A 23,344-nucleotide genomic window follows, 5' to 3' on the forward strand; every position below is an offset into this window, starting at 1 on the left:
TCATCATAATCTTTGTGAGTCAGGACCCTAGATAGGCCAGAAGTTTAACATGTTGGTTAGATAGCCAAACGATGTTCTTGGCTGCCAGTAGAGTTGCCTTCATATAATTAATATAAATTGTATGAACTTTGAATAAGAACTGCTGTGTATTTACTGCAATGTTCATTATGTACACTGCACATGTCAGCTAGTGCAATATGGTTATAACTAAATTATCTTTTCATCCACTGAATTCATCAATTAGAAGATAAAAATCACTTTGTATCATAGTTGAACTTAAACAGCACCTCTTATATACCATTATATGTTGTCACCCAAACAGTTCTTAAGGGTCTAAAATCATTGCTGTTGTATAAAGCTTACAGATCCATCATATGACAGTAGAACCCTATGACTATCTGTTTAGTTTCTATTGTGTGTGTAAAGAATGTTTTCTTCCATCAGGCGTTCAGAGTAGTGTTCCAAAAAGCCATTGAACGCTCGGAGGCCAACGAAGAGGTGCGATTAGAGGTGTAGCGTTGATCGACACCATCACTCACAGTGTGTTTCTGTACACCACGAGGGCTTTTCAGAAGGACAAACTCATCTTTGCCGCCCAGATGACCTTTCAGGCTAGTGGTCAAAATTTTCCTTCAACAGATTATTGTAATTCTTCTCAATGTTGGGATAAATTGTATTCGTTAATGCATTGCAATAGAGCGTTAGTGACCTGCTTATTTTCAGACTAGTGACTGTATTATATCTATTTATGTGTTTACAATTATAGGTACAAGTATTCGTTATAGTTCAGGCGATCACACAGAATGTTCATGACTCACAATACTGGTGTTCAGCATAGTGCTTATGATTCATAAGTGCTGGTGTGTAGCATAGTCTTATGATTCATAATTGCTGGTGTGCAGCATAGTGCTTGCAAGTCTGGTGTCTAGCATAGTGCTTATGATTCATAAGTGCTGGTGTCTAGCATAGTGCTTATGATTCATAAGTGCTGGTGTCTAGCATAGTGCTTATGATTCATAAGTGCTGTGTGTCTAGCATAGTGTATGATTCATAAGTGCTGGTGTCTAGCATAGTGCTTATGATTAATAAGTGCTGGTGTCTAGCATAGTGCTTATGATTCATAGGTGCTGGTGTCTGGCATAGTGCTTATGATTCACAAGTGCTGGCGTCTAGCATAGTGCTTATGATTCATAAGTGCTGGTGTCTAGCATAGTGCTTATGATTAATAAGTGCTGGTGTCTAGCATATTATGATTCATAGGTGCTGGTGTCTAGCATAGTGCTTATGATTCATAAGTGCTGGTGTCTAGCATAGTGCTTATGATTAATAAGTGCTGGTGTCCAGCATAGTGCTTATGATTCCATAGGTGCTGGTGTCTAGCATAGTGCTTATGATTAATAAGTGCTGGTGTCTGCATAGTGCTTATGATTCATGATGCTGGTGTCTGCATAGTGCTTATGATTAATAAGTGCTGGTGTCACACTGGGTGCTTATGATTAATAAGTGCTGGTGTCTAGCATAGTGCTTATGATTCATAAGTGCTGGTGTCTTACATACTCTATATGTTTATGGCTCCAGGTGCCGTCTTACCTAATGTTTATGGCTCACAGGTGCTGGCGTCTTCCCTAATGTTTATGGCTCACAGGTGCTGGCGTCTTACCTAATGTTTATGGCTCACAGGTGTTGGCGTCTCAGAGGTGGGGTGATGGAGCTGGACCTGTTGCTGAGGTTCCATCCAGCCCAACGTGGTGTCCTCCATAGACTTCCTTACCATGGGGAGCCATCACCCTCTCTCCCAGGTGGACGAGTTCAGGTCTGACGCTTTGATTTATCCTTAATTTCTGTTTTTTTTCTAAGCTATAATGTGTGTGTGCTGTGCTTTTACAGAGAAAATGCTGTATCTTAAGTCTCAATATTTCTTTTTAGGTAAAAATGTACTGTATATAGTCATTACAAACCCTGGACCTCATTTTATCTTTATAGCCAGCCTCAACTACCCTGTATCAATTATAATGAGGTCCATTCAATACAAATTTATTCTAATCAATAATGGATCTTAATACCAATGGATTCTTGTTCCACGTTTGGATAGGTTAAGTTTAGTTTAGATCCAGTAGTACTGAGGACACATTTGACGTATTGTTTGTGAGCTTAAGAAAGGATTTAGTTTTATATTCTCATTTACGAGATGTAACACAGTGTCAGTTATATGTTCTCTCATTCATAAGTACAGAGATAGTGTCTGTCATATGTTTTGATTTTACAGGATACAGAAGAGTATCAATCATGTATTATGTCATTTATAACTTACAAATAAAGTCAGAGGTGTAATTAATAGTAAATATAATGAAAGTCGGTTATATCATGTCATTCATAGAAACTATAAATATCAGTCATATACAGTATTTTGTAATATATAAGTTAGTATACTAGTGATAGTGTTCACCTCAACCATGTATGCACAGGAACTTGGACCGGGACATAGAGAACAGCGTAAAGCGGTGGCGGATGTACTGTGAGTGTGAATGTCCGGAGAGGAAAGCTGCCTGGCGAGTGGAAGAGTCGCTCTGATGCAGCGGCTGGTTATCATGAGGGCACCTGACCAGACCGCATGACCCACGCCATGCAGTGAGTAACCCTGGGCATGGTGGGGAGTGAGAAATGAAGGAAGGTGAGAGAAGGAGTCAGATAGATAGATAAAGAGATAAGCATATATCTTAAGACAGGGTGTGATATCTAAGAAGAGGGTTACAATTATCCCTGTCGTCACCAACATTCTACGGCCATATTTGATGCTTGCATGGGTTAATCGTAATTCTCTGATGGTAGTCATAATACAGGGCTTGCAGCCTCTTTCAAGTAGTTTCTCACAACCTATCCCCAAGTCATTCCTGCATCTCTTGACCCAGTTGGTCCTTGCTCACTTCTGACTAAAGTACCTCACAACTGTACAGGGTTGGGGTTGACATTTATATCTCTATTATCTTTAAAGGTTATTCATTGAAGAACGTATGGGTCGGAAATGTGGAAGGAGAAAACATTGACTTCTCTCAGAGTTACCAGGAGTCCGGCCATCCACCCCATCTTCTTCATTCTCTTCTCTGGTGTTGACCCTCAAGGTGGGCCAAAGAGCAATTTTCCTATAAGTCAGCTGTTAATTTGTCCCCACCCTCATGAAACCTTGGTTGTTGAGACCTTTTCCAAAATTTTTGACTTCATAATTCTGTCATCCAAATTTTAATTTGGGTTTTAAACATTGAAGACTAGTCACACTGATGACAGTGTGACTTCGTATATAATTTGATCTTCCTTATTGTTACTTTCTTATCATTACTTTTGCACTGATGCAATGTTGCTAAATACAGTGCTATCCCCATTACCGGAACAATTGGTGCAGAACACATCCGGGAATCATAGATTTCGGTAACGAGACAATTCTTCTCAAAAACCGAAAATCCTCATTCCCGGAATTTTCCGGAACGGAATTTTTCTCAGAAGTTTCAGAAATTGACCATTACATCATCTCGAACCCGAAAATATCCTTATCCCCGGAATTTTCCGGAAAATGTGAACCCGGAAAATTTCAATTCGCCATCGAGAGTTCCAGGTTTGAGGGATTTCAGCTAATGGAGATATTACTATATTTGGGACAGTTTATGCTTTAGTTCAGTCATTCTTGATATTTTTGTTGGTCTGGCGGTGTTAAGGTGTTTTTCTTGAACTGAGAGATCTTAAAAAGTATTTGTAAGTCAAAACCCTCTTAATATAATTTTTAGTAATCCCGTCAAACTGTGCAATGTGAAGATCTGCTGTAAGAGGGCAGAGTTTTATATGTTTGTGTGTTGCACTTTTATTTTTTTATTTCTGCAACCTTCTTGGTTGTATCCTTTTATTTTTTTTCTAAGTTTTTCTATTTTTAACTTTTAATTCATTTTCTCAACGTACTTACTGTATTTCTTTTCAATGTCTCTTACTTATTTGTTTATTTCTCTGTTTATTTATATTCCCAAATGCCTTTAGTTATATTCTGTTTTGGGGATTAATCGGAAGAACCACATCCTTGTCTAGCATTACATACTTGTACAGAACTTATTGTACTTACATCTTTGAGCTGCCACCATCCAGGCGTTTCTTTAGAATATAACCTCTACCATCAACCTCTCAATTAAAGGTTAGGCACTTGAGTTATCAAGTGTATTTCAGGATGGAAAGCGTTAGAAGGAATGGATAATGATACACACATTCTACTGAATCAATATTTATTAAAATACAATCTGGATACTGTGATAATTTGAACCATTACTCACAACAAAAACTTGGGTTCAATTACTGACCAATAGGTCATACTTTATAAGTAGCAAAAGATCTTCAGTTATCATTTACAACATACAAAACTTATACCTCCTTAAGGGTATTATTACACAACAGTGACACTAGTGATGGTTACTCTAAACACTTGTCAATAGCACAGTGATGGTATTATTCAGAGCACCATGCTATTACCTGATTAACAAACAGGGAAACATTCACCAGCACCTTTCAGCTGTGAGTACACCTGGTTCACTCACATACATCACAAACCAATACTGGTGATAGTAAATATTACTATCACCAGTAGTTTCCTAATAACTCATCCACAATACTGTACACAATAATCATTAGCACATACTGCCAGGATGAGTACACCTGATATTTAAAACAAATGCCATGCGGCTTAACTTCTAGCCGCTGCAGGCCTGTGCTCCAGGGCTCAATCTCCTTTGACTGGCTCCGCTCGTGTTGCACTCAGATCTTAATTCGATGAATTAAAAATACTAGGCGGCTACCGATCCTCGGCAGCCGCAAAAACACATACAGTGCCTGATAGACAAGGAAGGAGCGTCAAGAAGTAGCTGAAGTCAAAATACAAAATGTGACAAAACACATCTGGCAGAGAACAAATGGATCATTCAACACAGAAGGCACCCAGTTACATTGCAGTATCATTTGATACCTAAGACATTCAACTACGTTAAACAAGAATACTGATATATTCAATAAAGTTCAACTGAGTTAAATTCACTTAATATGGCGGTGTGTGACACGGTACGTACCTGATAGACGAGGAAGGAGCGTCAGGAAGTGAAAACACAAGAGGTTCAGAAGAATAAAGAGATTATGAAGACAGATCTACCGCGAGGATTAACAAACCGCCTGGCGGCGACAAACAGCAGGCAGCGTCGTAAGCGTCAGGTGCGCTCTCATACGTCAGTTATATACGCCATGATGCCACAACAAGAACTTACATACATATTCATTTGACTCGGTTGTGGTATATATTGGGCCATGAGAATCAGTGTCATGGATCACATCAATTTATTAAGGTTAATACTTACAAGGTAATCAGTGTGAGTTTGCAATGCAATAATTAAATTGAAATAAATACAAAGACTGGCAATCACATTTCGTGCTGACTCAGCTTGAAGGGAACAAGGTGTGTTCATTCCCAGCCGTTATATTTCAGGACAGTGAGCAGTTGACAGGTTTCTTCAAATGATTAATGACTTTCTTAAATACAAAACTGACAATACTTTCAGTACAGTTGGCATAACTCTGATGACTGTGAATCAAAACAATCTGACTTCAGTGATGAATAGAAATCTTTAACTTCTCACAGGGGAGACAGGATTCTCAACCTCTATTGCAAATGCTAACACTCGATTTACTTGACAATTTCACTAAAAATAAATACAGTTGAAGCCAACATCACCACAATGGATGTTGAATGTTTCAGCTATAAGCAGGTATATTTTGTCATACAGTTACACATACGTATTTATTCGTAATTTCAATTATACAAACACAACATGAGATTTTTAACATTCTGAAACAGATGAGAGAAAACAGACATCTCAGTGGGGGACTCAAGAAATAAGTTATAGCTACATGTTTTATAGGCTATTGGGCATGATATTAATCTGCTGATTTTAAGTTAACTAACATGTATGACTGTGGTCAGTACACCGTGACGCGACTGTCATAAACTTGTTGCACAAAAGTGTTACTTGATAATGATTTTCTTTAGTTAAGGAATTTTGTGTGTAAAATTGTTGTTTTAAATTTGATGTTCACATACTGTACATCAAACTGTGTCATAAATTAAATATTTAATTTTTAATATACAATCGTGCCTTCAGCATCATCATTAATTTTGTGTCTTCAAACTTTAACATTGTCTAGTTACTAGTACATAGAACATCAGTGAGCTTAAGTCATAATTATGTACATTTGTTAGCCTGTGATGACAGTCTTCATATATCATGATTCAGGACTCGGTGTGAGAAATTACTTATTATTTCATGAACTTACACATCATATCATAACTAATCAATTGTATTCCACTACCATTGTTGCCCTACATGCAACAGGTCTTGTATGGTTGTACATATTAAACATTTCTCTAACTCTGTTACTGTTTTTGTTCTAGTTAAAATGAGGGTATTACTATAAAAAAAGGGAGAAAAGGTTGTTGACTACCTCATGTGTTCTGTACCCAGGAGGTGGAGCGTCTGGGCGAGCGTCTCGGCATACACTAGGAAAACCGTCGCCTTCACAACGTGTCTCGGCCAAGGTCAGGAAAGGTCGCTGAGGAGGCCCTCAAGATTGCTCAAAAGAAGGTCATTGGGTCATCCTGCAGGTAAAATTTCTTGTAGCTCCTCATTAAGGCTGGTAAACTATTAGGGTTGATGGAACTGTATCCTCTGAATGCACGGCAAGGCAATGTTCTTGAGCACTTTAGGGTCATATAGGTAAGGTAGATTAGGATGTTCATATCTGTTGTAGTTACTGTGCAGTTTTGAGGGCTGCCATTAGGTACTATGACTGACCCACACAAGCGTGGAAAATGGCTGTAAAACAGTAATGACGATGACAGTTTTGCATGTTGTTAATCGGACGTAATTATAGTAAAAAAAAAAAGAATGCCTTTTGGCTATAAACATTTATGACCCATAACTATATGATATCATATAAATTAAAGAGTAGTGTGCACCATCTGGTCTCACATGCATGACCCATATAGATGCTAAATACTGCCAGGTTTTGAGAGAGTTTGGCTACAACTGTCATTATTCTTCCATACAGTCCTTCCTAACACCTAACTGATAGTACAAGTATTCAGTCTTCCTGGTGCAGGTAGTACAAAAATCTGTTCTTCCACAATATCCACCTGGCTGTTCGGACATCTTTCCTCCCCTTACACAAAATCCAATTGGCAGTTCAAACATGTGTTTCTCTTACAGAACATCCACCTGGCTGTACAAACATCATTATCCTCTTACAGAACATCCACCTGGCTGTACAAACATCATTATATCCTCTTACAGAACATCCACCTGGCTGTACAAACATCATTATCTCCTCTTACAGAACATCCACCTGGCTGTACAAACATTATATATCCCCCACAGAACATCCACCTGGCTGTACAAACATCATTATATCCTCTACAGAACATCCACCTGGCTGTACAGACATCATTATATCCTCTTACAGAACATCCACCTGCTGCACAAACATCATTATTCCTCTTACAGAACATCCACCTGGCTGTACAAACATCATTATATCCTCTACAGAACATCCACCTGGCTGTACAAACATCATTATATCCTCTTACAGAACATCCACCTGGCTGTACAAACATCATTATCTCCTCTTACAGAACATCCACCTGGCTGTACAAACATCATTATCTCCTCTACAGAACATCCACCTGGCTGTACAAACATCATTATATCCTCTACAGAACATCCACCTGGCTGTACAAACATCATTATCTCCTCTACAGAACATCCACCTGGCTGTACAAACATCATTATATCCTCTTACAGAACATCCACCTGGTGCGTCAGTGGTTGCCGAGGTTGAGAAGAAGCTGGAGGCTCATTCAGACGCTGCCCACCAAGACTACCGCGTCTTTATGCTGAACCTGCAAACAGACCTGAGAACCACATTCTGCCCTCAGGTAACATAACTCTTGTGCTAACTACTCAGGTGTGTTAACCCTTTGGTTAATTACATTCTCCTCGGGTGACTTAATGCCTCTGTTAACTACTTCCTGATTCAGGAAATTTATTTCTTCTGTTATCTATATCCTCCACAGGTAACTTAAATTTGTTTGCAAATTATATCCTATTTTAGATAATTTAACCCTCTTGTTAAGTATATCCTGCCTCTGGTAACATAATCCATCTCTCAAATACATCCTGCCTCAGGTAACTTAACCCTTTATTAACTACATCACTCATAATGTAACCCTCTTGTAACTGCATCCTGCCTTGGGTACCTAACTTTCTTTTCAATAATTACATCTTGCCTCAGATTAGGTATTTAACCTTCCATTCTCCCACTTAATTGAAACTTAACATTCGATGGGTTAGCTGTAAAGTCACAACCTCCATCTTACACTTGACCTCCTATGACACACATGATATTCGTTGAGGGCAAATTTTGATGTCTGTAAGTTTTTCTGTCCTATCTCAGGGCATCCTTGGAGTCGGCCATCAAGATCACTAATGAGCCGCCCAGGGCATGCAGGCCAACCTCCACAAGGCCCTATAACTTCACGCAGGAGACCTCGAGATGTGCTCTAAGGAAGCCGAGTTTAAGTCCATCCTTCTCCTGTGTTACTTCCACGCCTGCGTTGCCGAGCGGAGAAAGTTTGCGCCCAAGGCTGGAACCGACCATACCCCTTCAACACAGGTAGAACATTTAATGATCACCTTGTCCATCGTAATTTGCAGCTGATGTAAACAACAGTGACAAGAGTATTAACCTACATTTTCTCATAGTTTTATAACTGTCATCTTTAACTATGTACTGTAATTGATCACATAAATGGATCAAATAAATCAGATCTTGCAAATCTTCATACTTAATCACTGTTTAGAGGGACTGTTGAATACAATGAACAGTTTCCTTGAGGTACACTTCGTATCCATTCATTCTGCACATCAAGACTGGTGAGACTATGAATGTCCATTTATTTCACAAACATTTATGATACTGAAACACATGACATTCAGTCATTTATACTACAAAAGAGATGTATTTCTTTAATCTTTGACTGATGACCATAACTAACAAAGAAAAATAATACATATGTAATAACATTAATAACATAACATACAGTACACTGCCTTTACACATTTTTTTGCTTCACAGTGCTAAAAGCGCCTGCCCCCATCACCACACTGTCAGGAGTCTTCCTAACTAAACCATCTAAATGCCTTCTTCCCAGTGATCTGTCATCAACTTTGTCACCTTTGTATTACTTTTTTAGCCTCTATGTACTACAACCAAAGCTAAACAGTAAAGCATTTTATTTACAAACAACTGCAAACAATATTTGCATTTAAATACCATTCTAACACTTTTACATCAGATATACGAAATAAGAACTGGCTTTTTAAGTCATCAGATTATACATATCCACAACTCAAAATACATTCATATTCACACAATTAACTCCTGAGATACAACTCGAAGTCAAGAGTGTTACTGAGATTGCTAATGTTGAATTTTGAACAATAATTGTTATAAAGTTTAAAATGTTCGTTACCCGTGAACTTCCTCTAGGTGACCTAACCATCAGCGTTAATGTGCTGTGCAATTACCTGGAGGCCAATAGCAAGGTGCCATGGGAGGATCTCCGCTACCTGTTCGGGGAGATCATGTATGGCGGCCACATCACTGACGACTGGGACCGTGTTCTCTGTCGAACCTACCTGGAGGAGTTCCTGCACCTGACCAGGTAACTTGTCTCTACAGATATCAATATACAAGTACTATAGGAAATGTATATCACACTTGCATTGGTATAAATCAGGTTTTGTATGTACAGAATGAATCTAAAAATGTTTGTTTAATCACACACACACACACACTATTATTGAGAATAATAACAATAATACTAATAATAAAATAGTAATAATGATAATGCAAGTAATACAATTGTATGTTTAATAATGATTCAAGATATCAACAATGATGAAACACCCATAACAATTACAACTCTGTTACCTTGAAGAAAATTTATTTAGATTCATCCATTGATATTATACATGCAACACCAATGGTATAAAATTTTATCAGTTCAGCCAACAAACACTCATCTCTTACAGCTTGACGGGGAGTTGAACCTCGCCCAGGCCCCACACCACCGAACTTGGACTACTCTGGCTATCACAGCTACATTGACACCTGCTTGCCCGCTGAATCTCCACATCTGTATGGCCTTCATCCCAATGCAGAAATTGCTTTCTGACCATGACATCGAGCACCTGTTTAAGACGGTGTTTGAGCTGCAACCAAGGGATATGGGGAACTCTGAGGCGTGGTCATCACAAGAGAAGACAAGGTCACAGCAACTATGTACTCATGGTCTACTGTTTTCTGTTTAAAAGTTTGTATAAAAGGCTGACTTCACCTTTAATCTATTTTTTGTATTTTCTCTATCCAACAACTATGAAGAATTATTTACGATTTCCTTGTACACACAGATGATGGATATTGTAAAATGCCTTATATTGCAAGTGATTTTTTTTATATGCAAATTCGAAAGAAAATAAATTAATCTTGCAAAAAAATGTTGCGTATTCATATTAGTAGTTATGTTGCGGCATAGGTGTATTGATCATTTAGGAATCATTGGATTTAATGTACATAGATACTTTTTCGATCTTGTGTACATATCATACTAAGAGCTTCAATAAAATGCCCTACTTCATTATAACCGTGCTGAAACAAATGAATGAAGATCAAAATAGTCAACTAATCTTCTTTCTGAAACTCATAATATTAAGAACAAGATATTTGACAGTAAACAATTCAAGGAATATTACTTGGAAAATAATTTTATTCAAACACAAAGAAATAAGTTTTATGATAATGGTGAGTGTTCAGAAATTTTTCATGAGATGATATTCTTAACAGCTCATTTGACCTACCCGGCAAGAGATTTAATCTTTGATCTATTGAGTTACCAGTGTAACTGAGACTCACGGTGGTCACGCCCTTTCAGGTGAAACAAACACTGGATGAAATCATAGAGAAGCTACCGGAGGAGTTCAACATGGTGGACATCACGGGAAAGGTGGAAGAGCGCACCGTATGTGGTGGTTGCTTCCAGGAGTGTGAGAGGATGAACCTACTTACACGCAACATCCGCTCCACTCTGAAGGAGCTCGACCTGGGCTTTAAGGTATGGCATCATAACGCTTTCAGTAGTTATCATAGGAATGGCACCTTGAGTAGGTCTTGAAGATATAGAATAGGTCTCCAGTATTTTCACATCAACATTTTCACTCCCGGAAATAGTTTACTCCTAGTAAATTCACTCCCACATTAATTTACTAAGGTTAAAATGTATTAATGTCCCATAATAGCAGCTGACTGCAGTAACTGTATGAGTGAATAGGTTGTAGAATGCATTAATGGTGTTTGCCAGAGAATGGCTCTGGATGACTTAGTGAAAGTCAAACACTGGGCAGGGGACAGGACTTTCAAATACTAAACAGTACTGCCCAAATACACCTCATCAGATGTACACTCTTCATATATAGGTAGGGTCAATCAGTGCTCCAAAATTAATTAGCACATCTTCCAAAGAAGAGACGTACAGTTGCGATCCAAAATTGCATCCAGCCCTTGTCGTAGCTAGATCCAGAAGGGCCTGGCAACCAAACTTTGGTAAGTCAGTAAGTTGCCAGACGATGCAAGATTAATGATGGCAATTTGTTATTTAAGTTTTATGTTTCATAATAATGATATGTAAAATGATAATGAAAACTTCGGGATGGGTGATAGATGCAATACTTTGTGTGCACTGTATTGGTGTTCTAAGGATGATTATGATTATGGGGAAATTATTTCTGATCTCTGAATTTTATTGTATTTACATTGTTAAAGGAACTGTAACCTTGACTGTGTTCATTACAAATTAGGTATTTCTGTTCATCCTATATATAAATCAACGACACTGGACAAAATCAGTTATATGGATAGGTAACAGTACAGTATTAACAAAATATATAATGATTATTACTATAAAATGACGGGATATAGACGTAAACATTGTCAAACAGAAGAGACAGGAAATAAAGGTGTGTGGGGGGATAGGATATGTGGTGGTGATGAATGATGTCGTGCCATTGTAGTGATGGTGAAGGAGGGTGGTAGATGTTGCTGTTCAGTGGTGGTAGTGATGGTTGATGTTTGTGATAATGTTTAACAGAGATTATGGATGAGTGGTGATAGTGGTGAGTATTAGTGTTGATTGTGTATAGTAGTTATGATAGTGGTATTGGGTGGCAGTCATGGTGATAATTATCAAGAGATAAGTTATGTTATTAGAGCGCTGTTATGCCATAGTTGTAACGTCATTAAGTTTGAGAGAGGTGAAAACATTAATTTGTTTCCACAAGTGGATACTTGGAAACTAGCTAGTTTGTATTTGTGAAAATCTAAGAAAATGAGGGCATATCTGATGTAACCACTGTAAATTGGAAGGAACTTAACAAACTGAGGTTTAATTTAAGAAAGTGCAATTGCAATGACAAATGTTTTGTTTTTTCATATGTAAAATTACATAGTATCTCACCTTCCAAGAGTTAATACTTTGTCCAATGCCCTGTGCCTCAATGTTTTGCAGACACATGGGTGGAGTTCAAAACCCTTGAAATCTGTCGATGCCACCGAATCTTCCCGTACCTTGTTCTCCGTCCTCTCGAGTATTCTCCTCCACCGCCTATTCCTGCACCATTAACCCCAAGGTTTTTGATTAACAACATTTAGAGGGTCAGTCAATCAAGTGGATTGCAGGAATAGAGAGCCAGTCTCTGATGACCCGGCTGGTGCAGGAGATTGGTCCTGCACAAACCAGACTGGCAGTGGCTCTGTGGCAGGGAGGAGAATGGCTGGCAAGAAAGAGGTCTCCACATTATTAATATATTCCTGGCCATTCAAATTTCTAGTTGTTACTAACTCACAGGTCCGCTGTGCCACATCCAGCCAAGGGACATACCACTCCTGACCTGTTCATGGTTGTAATTTGCTTCATACCAGGTGTGTAGATTACCAACAGTGATGATGAATTCTATAAAATGTACCACAGATACTCACACACATAATATGTATAACCTGAATACTCACTGTCATGAATTTCTTGCTTGCATCTCTAGAGTCGAGCCACAGGTCACCTCAGTAAGCAACCGTGCCACTAGTTACCAGTGCCCAGGTGAGCAGTTAACCCATAACCACTGGACAGGTTAACTTGGGTAGCCTTGCTACATCCAGTACTTTCCTGAAATTCACTCGATATTACCCTGTGTACAAGTATGAATAGACAAAACACAAAGCCAAGTAGTGTTTACCCAAGCCCTGCCATTTCAGAGTATCAGAACTTATCTACATTAATTGTAGAAGGACACTATCACAAATGTTTTCTCATCGAGACACAGACAGAGCACCAAAACCCATATCTGCATCAACGTAGGCTGTGCAAACTAAGACATGCTTTTATTGCTTCCATTAATTGTTCACAGCTGGCACACGCCAAGGCATTTGGGTCTGGTTCAAAGAAACAGCTGTTGTTAGCTGGTTCTGGGTTACAACCTCCAGCAGTTGCCTGTCATCATCTGGGGAGGTGATTGCTCCGATATTCACATTTCATTAATCGAAATGACTTTAAGGAACGCACTCTTGCGATAACTGGGGTATTCCTGTTCTTTTGGGATTTAACATAGATGTACAGTGGGTTATTTAAAATGTTAGGTAGTAAATAGTTCTTTGGATTTAAGAGAGAAATACGAGTGTGAAATCATCGATGGCTCACCTATGTACTAAAGTAGAATGTGAATGTTAAAGAGATGTGGCACATTAGAGATCTGTGTAGGTGGAAGAACTAATCAAGATGTTTGATCAAGGAGGTCATTCCTACAGGGGAACTGAAGATGACGTCATCGATGGAGGAACTGTAGTCATTGTTCCTGGACCAGGTGCCAGAGAGCTGACGGCACGGGCCTACCTCCACCTTGGCCTCACTGCCTGGTACATGCCGACTCCTGAGGATGAATACCTGGGTCGGCGACTTTCAGGTTATTAGTTTATTTGTTTTGTAAATCTACAATGAAAATTATATTAGAATTGGCTTCATGAAAGAAAGTGAAATTGTGGTGCTTTGTTTAAGATCATAAATCAAACATATTTAGTCATTTACGAATTGCATTTGTAAAATAACTCGCCAACCCATTAACGCCTTTCCTTTCTAGAATATCAGTACCACTTCAGACTAATTGAGTCAACGATACTGAAAATACCTCAAAAGGGATGCAGAATTACTATTGTGGCCTTGCCAATAGAGATGGGTGTACCTGAGTGTACAGTATACAGCATTTACCTATCCCAAGGATAGCTGGTATGCTGTAAATGGGTGTTTAACCTAATAGTTGATATAAAATGCAGAGATGCATTGCCGACCACACTGCTCCCTTGTGTACAGAAGGTTTGGCCTAAATGTGCTATATCCACATCTGTCCAACACTGGCCTTCATGCCTATGGAACCTGATCTAATGAAGTTGGAGACACTTTACAGTTTTATCTATTGCACCATCTGTCCAATTTGTCCACTTAGTTGATAATTTAAGAGCTACATTGGATCATTGTTAATAATGAGTTTGAAACCTTATGAATGAATGTGTTTTTTTAAATAAGATGTTACAATGTATCTGTGACCTAGTACTAAACTCTTGAAGTGATGCTTATTGTTGAATCCCTAGAATGACCTTAACCCTACTTCATGGATTTTGTGTACAAAGCACGGTCTTCACTCTTGAGGTTGTATACTGCCTTCTGAAGGAAACTATATGTATGTTTTTCTAAGATTTTATGTAGGTTGGATCACTGGCCTTATAACAGAGCTATTCTGGACAGTCACACGCTTTTAACAAATTCTCAAGGCTTGAAATGTCACCTTGTCTCCCAGTGACTGAAATCATAAAATTTTACGATAATTCAGTAATTCCTTAAAACTCATGCAGCCAGGAGGTGGCTTTATGCTGCAGGTTCCTCCATCAGTGTGGCTTGCGGGCTTAATCCTCAGAGCCTTTGACAGCAACTGCAAACACCGCCCGCAGTGTGAGCTTCCTGACCAGATGTGTCTGCAGGATGTAACCAAGAAAAGGGAGGATTTCATGAGAATCTACCGTACAATTGTGTTGAATTTAGTTTTTTTTTTTGGGAGGGGGGGTATCGTCATTTACATCTTCTAAAAGTATTTTTAAATGACTTGACGTGACAAGGTCAACCTTTTACATGTGCATGTACCATATTACACGGTTAATAGCATCAGGCTTGCAGTTGTAAAACCATTAGTTAACTGTGGACTTGTAATATTGATTTTATTTAGCTGTTGGTGGTAAATGGTTATAGGTTTGCTGATGGAGAAAGGTATGCACGATATCCGCATCCTGTCGCATCGACAGGCTCAGTAGCATGTAGCGTCATTTCATTGAAGGACACTAATACGTCATAAACAAATGATGATAGAAATAAGTATCTGCATTTTGACACACAATATTTAATACAGTATAACTAAACATCCATTATATTGTCATCATGTGACAAATCACACAATTATAACTAATCCCTGGTAACGATTGCTGTAATACTATACATTTAGCAATAATAGTTAAGATAGACGTCAGCCACATAAGCACTGCATTATCCACAGGTCACGCCGCGGAGGAGTTACGTCCATGGACTCTTCCTCGAGGAGTCCGGGACCTCGACAACTCAATTCTCATAGACTCCTGCCTGAAAGAACTCCATCCTCAGATTCCTGTCATCTTCATCAAAGTGAGAGGAGGGAGGATGGCAACTGTTTAGTGTTTCCAGTTGTTGAAACAAATGACTTTCCTTCATTAATTTTCAGATGCACTTCAATTTGAAATTAGATAAAATGTTTTTTCTGTGTGGAGCAGGTTTAGTGATAAACTTTTGCTTTGATAATTTCATTACACAGAAAAGATGTTACCTGTCACTTGAATGTGATGGATCAGTAAATTCTGATACTATAACAATGTACAGGAAATAGATACAGTAAGCCTCCCCAACGCGAGCGAGTTTCAAAACGGCGTGGGAATCCGCGTCTGAGAACTTAATATCTAATGAAATTAATGAATTGGGGAACTCACCACGTAAATTCTCATCAGCTGACTCATAAACGTGGCCACCACGCTGCCTGTGTGTATACCGAGACGTCACTAGGATGGGCATTTGCCAGTGGTACTTGCTCCATTTGGTTCTTGAATGTAATTACTTTTCACTTTGTTTATGCAAGATATCCATCACTAATGCAATTATAAAAATTGTAGATTGAAGAGATTCTTGATTGTCCAATGATATGGTATTCTTCAATTCGAACATGTGTACAGGACCACTACAGGTTGCTGAACGTACTTCGTTGGCCAGTTTGGACTTGTCATCGTGTTGTTGCTTTTGTAGCTTTATTCTAATATCATGAACAAATGGTCTAAGCAGGATGTATTGTTTCCACATAAATAATTATAGGTCATTTATTACTCAAAGAATATATTTCATCATTGTTGTACCAAATAAATCTTGTGAGCTCTAAACCAAAGAATTAAAGGTCACAAAAGCTATCTATCACCTGTAACTGTGAACTTCAACTATACCATCTACTTCATGGTTTTAAAATTATATTATATTCAGCAGCCTACTTCAGAGCTTCAACTAATGGAATTCACATCGATTTTAAAAATGTTTTAAAACATGAGACTGTATTAATCAAAATGTATTCTGATGCACACAACATGCAAAACAAGCAATTTATTGCACAAAAGCGGATACAAAAGTAATCAATTAGTGCTCAGTTTACTCGGTTCTGAAGAGTAATCAGTACCAAAATACTCAGTTCTTTCAAAGTACTCAGTTTCCGTCTCAATACATTCATTTCCACATATACTCACCGATGCTTTTAATTTGTCTTATTTTGATATTTCCACAACTTTTATAGTTTATTACAAGTAATATTATACGAGGTTGATGAGTCAGCCACGTTATTAGCTATGGCCTTACTAGAACCGCCTCCACACATGTTACTTTCACACACATATATCCCTTGCTTTTCAATTTTTCCTGTATTGTATTATATTGTCTTTATTTCTAAGCCACATTTGAGTATCATAATTATTTTCCACAACTTTTATAGTTTCATTACAAGTTAACAACATAATAAGGCAGGCGGGCTACTGCTGCTGCACCGAAGCCACTTTGTAACTTATTGAAGATTTTAAATTTATCTTTCTAATGTTACCACTTTACTCTACCATCACTTGGAGATAGTGTACATTTAGGATCCATACTGTTTAGGGTTTGTTTCCCCAAAAACCACTAAAAGTAAAAAGTATATCAATATGGACAGCGCAGCTCTTTACCTGACTACAGCTTACGAGAGTAACGAGACTGAAGGAGACTGCTCGGGAGATGTGAGAGGAGCTATGCGTAACTTGATAACGAACTGCGTAAATTTGAATTTTCCGTGTTCAATAAATACATTAGTCAAATTTATTTTTGAGGTATAAGTGAATTCACGTTGTACAAATACGCATTGGAGGAGGGCGTATTGTACATTATTAAACAGATAAATAAGTACTGTAATAGTTAAACAGAGAAATAGATAAATGAGAGAATAACAGATTATAAATATTAAGAGAAAGACGAGTGAGTGTCTGTGTACTGTTACTGTAGTATCAATAATTATATAATTGTTATCTTTTTTTTTCTTTTATCCTCTTCGCCACTGATCGGCTTGTTAGCCGCTTGGGCTATCGGTCACGTCTCTTTTCATTTATATTCTTCACCAAAGATCGGCTCGCTAGCCGCTCGGGCGATCGGTCACGTCTGTCACGCACTGTTGGCAAATACTGGGCATGCACCGGCTCCTGAATGTACCTGAACCTGCTCCAGTGTTGGTCAAGTCTTGTCTTGAAAGAGCTCACACTCGGTGCCGTCACAACACTCTCTGGTAGATTGTTCCAGAGTTTACAACCCTCACTCCGAAAAAGTTTGCCCTCGCGGTTTTCTGGACTTGCGGCTTCTTCAATCTTGAGCTGTGACCCCTTGCTGGCGAGCGTCGCCAGCTCCAAGTAGGACACTCAACTGAGTAGTGCCCCTGAGATGCTTACACACGTCATCTAGGTCCCCCCTTGCCCGTCTGTAGTATAAGCTAGGCAAGTTCAGGCGCTCAACCTCTCAGGGTAGCTGAGGTGCCGAAGTGCAGGCACCAGTCTGGTGGCCCTCCTTTGAACATTTTCAACCAACTGACAGTCCCTAGCATATCTCGGGGACCAGATGGGGTGACAGTACTCCAGATGGGGAAGCACTTCCTCTGAAGATCGTTACGAAGGACGGACCGTCTAGATATCTGAACGACCTTCTTATAAGACCCAATAATTTATTTGCCTGATTTACCTTCTTCTCCACACACACATACACACCTAGGTCCTTCTCACACACAGTCTCAACTAGTGCAGTTTCTTCATCCCGTTGGGACATATGATCGTCTCTTTACCGTTGGTACGCCCCAGGTGCATCCTCTTACACTTCGTGACATTGAATCTCAGCAGCCATTTCTTGACCATTCCTGGAGCCCACAGAGGTCCTTCTGCAGCTCTACAGTCCGGTTCTTAATTTCCCGAAATAACTTGGCGTCATCGGCAAACATTTGTATGGAGGAGTGTACAACGTCAGGCATGTCATTTATGAAAGAAACAAAACAACAGCGGGCCCAATACACTGCCCTGTGGTACCCCACTTGTTACAGGTACAGATGACAATTTCGTGCCATTAATCACCACACACTGCTTGTGGTCATGTAGAAATCTTCTATCCACGCTGGACATTCCCGAATTCCATACCCTTCCAGTTTGATTTTCAGCCTTTCGTGGGGTACACTGTCGAAGCCTTGGCAAATCTAGGTAAATATTGTCGATATTACCACCCGTTAAAGTAATAATGTAAACTTGATTCAATATAAACTGCTCTAGATAATAATAAATCTAACACTATTTAAATAACTTGAAGCAAGAGGTGGAACCAGCTCAGTTCACTAGGCAGGCCATCACCAACTGATTCTGGCTACACATTACAACCATATGTCAAATCTGCAACGTGATTCAGTTTTCTAACTATATAATATAATGTTTTTTTGTATATTCAGTTTATGCAATAAATCGATATTTAATGCCTAACAAAAACAAGTATACTGTAATACAATATTGATACATCCTGGGTAGTAACACAGTGGGATGTAACACAAGGTAATGATCAACACATTAAAACTTTTACAACAGGATAATACACCAAGCACTGATACAGCACCCTGAAACAACACCAAATACATAATATAAATCTTGGTTCAGAGAGGATAATTAAACACTTATGGCGTATATAGCCTATGAGACGAGGCTTTATAATCAGTTGTTATATTTCTCCTCCTTGGCAGGCCATCACGCAGGACAAGGCGAACAGGAATCTGTACAAGTGTCCGCTCTACAAGACCGCCAGCGTGGCCACTTATGTCTGGACCTTCAACCTCAAGACTAAGAAACCAGCTAAGTGGATCCTCGCGGGGTGGCTCTGCTTCTTCAAGTTTAAACTGGATCTTTCTCCTCCAAATGTAGCCCATGGTTCTCGTCATATTTCTTTGTCTTAATGTGGCTCATTTACACTTAAATCTGGATATCTTTTGTCAAAATTATGGTAACCATCTGCTAGAGGTGTAATCTGACTCCTCTCCTTCAGACATGACCTGATCATTCTGCTAGTTTTATCATGATGTAAACAAACAGTGGTGCCTCATCTTCAAAAACTTGACATCAGTTCAGTTAAGAAAATAAGAAACCTCTGCCAAAGGCCCCCATTCATCCATTACAGTATATATGAGAAATATTGGCAATTATCTTTCCTTCTGGTCATTGTTCACCTACTGATCATTGTTTTGTGGTCTTAGTGTACCTTTCATACTGATGTAAATTTTGGGGTCACAGTCCATGTGATGATATTTTATTGTTAAAACATTACTGAGCTTCAATAATGAAGGTCTTTAGCGTATGAGTTAATACACTAATGAGAGAAGAACTCTCTGTATAAGTGATGATAGTTGTTGGTCATTGTAATTGTGATGCCATCTGCCAGGAAGTTATGCTACTGACATGCTGAGACATAATTGAAAAACTTTTACTAATATTCTGTAAAATGTTCTTTAAAGAAAGCAAATCTGTAAATATAACTTACAAAATATAGTTCTAGAAGATTTAACTTAGAAGCGATCTTGTTTATATGTATATATGTAAATAAATGTTAAGACTCAAGTACTGTAATAGTTTTACCACAGTATTATTTTATAATATATGTAAAATATATGTAAGTGTAGGGAAGAATGAGTCTATTTTGCAATAAATCACTGTACCATAATCATATTTGAGGATTGGCGACCACTCCTCCATTCTTAATGTTTAGGCTGTTTACAAATCCTCCCAAGATTTTATATCTTTCTGGGGAAACAGTTTTTAATTTACTTCATTCATTCCAGTCTCTGCTTTCCTGGCCCTCCTACCCTCATCTTTGCCCATTAATATTTCTGCCATTATCCCTCACCCCTAATTATATGACCAGAGTATCTCGTTTTATTTTTCTATAAATTTAAGAATTTATCTAGGTTTCTGCTAATCTTTTGTTTTCCTGTCAGTGAAATTATTTATCGTAACCACATTTTGACCCAAAACAGCAGTTGTGACCATACATAGCATTTCAGGAGTCTTGTTCTTAAATTGAAGTTAATGTCCAGTTTATTAGGTCTCTTGGGTTATTAAATGCAATTTTGTGATATATTTTTTACTTATTTTAATAGGGCCGTACCCTATTTATTCTTGTGGGTGATATTCATTTATCACAGCTTCCTCAGTTTTTAGTATGTTGTGTTGGACCATATACCATAGAAATTTGGAATGTTTCAGCCTTTGACCTCCAAAATTTTCCTTTAAGAAATTTTGTGTGCAGGAAAAGTCTATTTTGTTCAACCCCAGAATCGCATAGCTTTAACCTAGGTATATGTTAATGCCTAGCTATAACTCGCCAGGCCAATATACAGGCAATTAAAACATCTAATAATTTATTAAGTAATATTAGGACACGTCCGCTATCTGGCATTTAATTGCAATTCTCAAACCCTCCATCACATCATCTGCACCCACCGTCATCTTGCCTGGCGATTCATGTAAATACACACAAAAAAGGCTCCGCGAATTTGTGTTGTAATAGCTGAAATACTATGTTCCACGGTTTTATATATGGTGGTATTTATACTTAGCACAGTGAGGAAATAGTATGACTTTTATTTTTTTTGTCTCTCAATTATTGTGTTTGGGACAATTTCTTATCGATCTCTGGTCAGCATCATGGCGACCCAGCGCATCTTCTTTGAAGTCGCTTGATCGTTTTGACTATATCCTGCTTTTAAGTCACTCATTGAATGCCATTGCGCCCTCACTGTAGTTGTGCGTGATACAGGTATATGCTGATAACCACAGGAAAGAAGAAAACACGAAGTTCCCAAAGCGCTTTCGTGTAATTCAGGGACTTCTACATATAATCAACACCTCACCCCACCAGGATTGAACCCACGATCTTATAATTGTGACCAGAACGCTACCTCTGGGCCAGGAGACACCAAGATCCTAGACTCTGTTATATATCACACAAAGCCTGTTCAACGAACCTTGGTGCGTGAACCTCTAATGGGGACCACCCGTGCCGCTTAGGTGATCAGAGCAACGTTTTACCAAATCCGGCTTTGAAACATGAGGATCCATATATATTTCATTAGCCCAATAAAGCACGCGGACTTCTACATATAATCAACACCTCACCCCACCAGGATTCGAAACCACAATCTTATAATTGTGACCGGGGAACGCGTGCTTTATTGGGCCACCATTATACCCTGGGGCACTCCTCACAGTTACATGGGCCTAAGTATTATTGTATCTTGATTGAGGGATTACTAACAGAAATATGGAAATGCCTGGTTAAGTAGTGAACCCATAACTATTAAGAGTACCAGGAAATATGTTATGTGAGTTGAGTACATGAACTGAAGGAAAAGTACCATGTTGTTCATGCCGATAGAATGTGATGTTATAAGTTGATTTGGGATATTGTCAAGTGTCATATAATCATCTGGAGTGACAATGTAATAATATAATGATTGTTAAATGTTGTAACCAAGAATTGAAGGTGTAATTTGTTACTTATAAAAGTAAGACCTGAGGGTCTAGTGTTATCTGACCGTGTATAATAATTACTGAATCTTATTTGTCAGAGGAATAACACAACAATTGTCTAATGAAGTAAAAACAACACTTGAAGTGTTTAATGAATTAATAAGTAATTGAGGATCTACTTTATCAATGGTAGAGTAAGACCTAAGGGTCCAGTCTTGTCTAAGTGAATTTAAGTAACATTTTATACACTCACTGTGTTAATAAATATTGAATTAGTAATTTACAAGTATCACCTCTCTACTCCTTCTAAACATGGTTCCCAGAAAATAATACTTACTCACTTGCCTATACAAATACCACACTACCCAAAGTTGTCCATGAGTTGTGTTATATTCTAATAAAAAGTCTGGGTGGTGGTAGCCTCCTTCTTGTAAGTATAATAAGTGTTGTACTAAGAATAACATGGTTCTCAGACCTTAACCCATGTATGAGAATATAAGTAAAACAGAGTATACACTTCAGAAAGGTAAGGACATTGAAATTTAGAAAATATAATATTATATATGAAAAGAAATGAAAGACTTGGAAAGTATAAGTAAAAAAATATAAGACATTTATGTACATTGTGGAACTAAAGACACAGCATAGAAATTATTAAATAAATACACCATAAGTTTAATATAAAAAAATATACATAACTAGAAAAGAATACTAAATAAGAATATAAGCAAGAAATATATATATATATATATATATATATAATATATATATATATATATATATATATATATATATATATATATATATATATATATATATATATATATATATATATATATATATATATATATATATATATATATATATATATATATATATATATATATATATATATATATTAAAATTAAGTGAATAACAGAACATAGGATTAATTCCAATAGAACCCAGCCCGACCCCAAACTCCACTTTTGACGCAAATAACTATGTTGTAGTAAAATTC

The 23,344-nt window shown here is 38.0% G+C and overlaps 1 protein-coding gene across 1 annotated transcript in view; it reads left to right on the plus strand.

Moving 5' to 3' along the window:
• Positions 1 to 19,968, plus strand: part of LOC121877745 (dynein beta chain, ciliary-like) — a 178,514-nt gene extending 158,546 nt beyond the window's left edge. The window contains 31 exon segments of the mRNA XM_042383602.1: positions 445 to 511; positions 514 to 645; positions 1,579 to 1,645; positions 2,466 to 2,537; positions 2,539 to 2,594; positions 2,830 to 2,908; positions 2,993 to 3,022; positions 3,024 to 3,077; positions 3,079 to 3,106; positions 5,364 to 5,378; positions 6,537 to 6,648; positions 6,651 to 6,676; positions 7,872 to 7,899; positions 7,902 to 7,961; positions 7,964 to 8,019; positions 8,537 to 8,564; positions 8,567 to 8,707; positions 8,710 to 8,742; positions 9,619 to 9,800; positions 10,164 to 10,182; positions 10,185 to 10,302; positions 10,304 to 10,368; positions 10,371 to 10,399; positions 11,063 to 11,242; positions 13,584 to 13,684; positions 13,981 to 14,135; positions 14,487 to 14,542; positions 15,079 to 15,207; positions 15,771 to 15,816; positions 15,819 to 15,895; positions 19,566 to 19,968. Coding sequence (XP_042239536.1) covers positions 445 to 511; positions 514 to 645; positions 1,579 to 1,645; positions 2,466 to 2,537; positions 2,539 to 2,594; positions 2,830 to 2,908; positions 2,993 to 3,022; positions 3,024 to 3,077; positions 3,079 to 3,106; positions 5,364 to 5,378; positions 6,537 to 6,648; positions 6,651 to 6,676; positions 7,872 to 7,899; positions 7,902 to 7,961; positions 7,964 to 8,019; positions 8,537 to 8,564; positions 8,567 to 8,707; positions 8,710 to 8,742; positions 9,619 to 9,800; positions 10,164 to 10,182; positions 10,185 to 10,302; positions 10,304 to 10,368; positions 10,371 to 10,399; positions 11,063 to 11,242; positions 13,584 to 13,684; positions 13,981 to 14,135; positions 14,487 to 14,542; positions 15,079 to 15,207; positions 15,771 to 15,816; positions 15,819 to 15,895; positions 19,566 to 19,775 — 2,451 coding nt within the window. The 3' untranslated portion in view covers positions 19,776 to 19,968.
• Positions 19,969 to 23,344: the final 3,376 nt, after the last annotated feature.

This window comes from Homarus americanus, unplaced genomic scaffold (assembly GCF_018991925.1).
Source record: "Homarus americanus isolate GMGI-L3 unplaced genomic scaffold, GMGI_Hamer_2.0 scaffold24523, whole genome shotgun sequence".
In the NCBI taxonomy this organism is placed as follows: Eukaryota; Metazoa; Arthropoda; class Malacostraca; order Decapoda; family Nephropidae; genus Homarus; species Homarus americanus.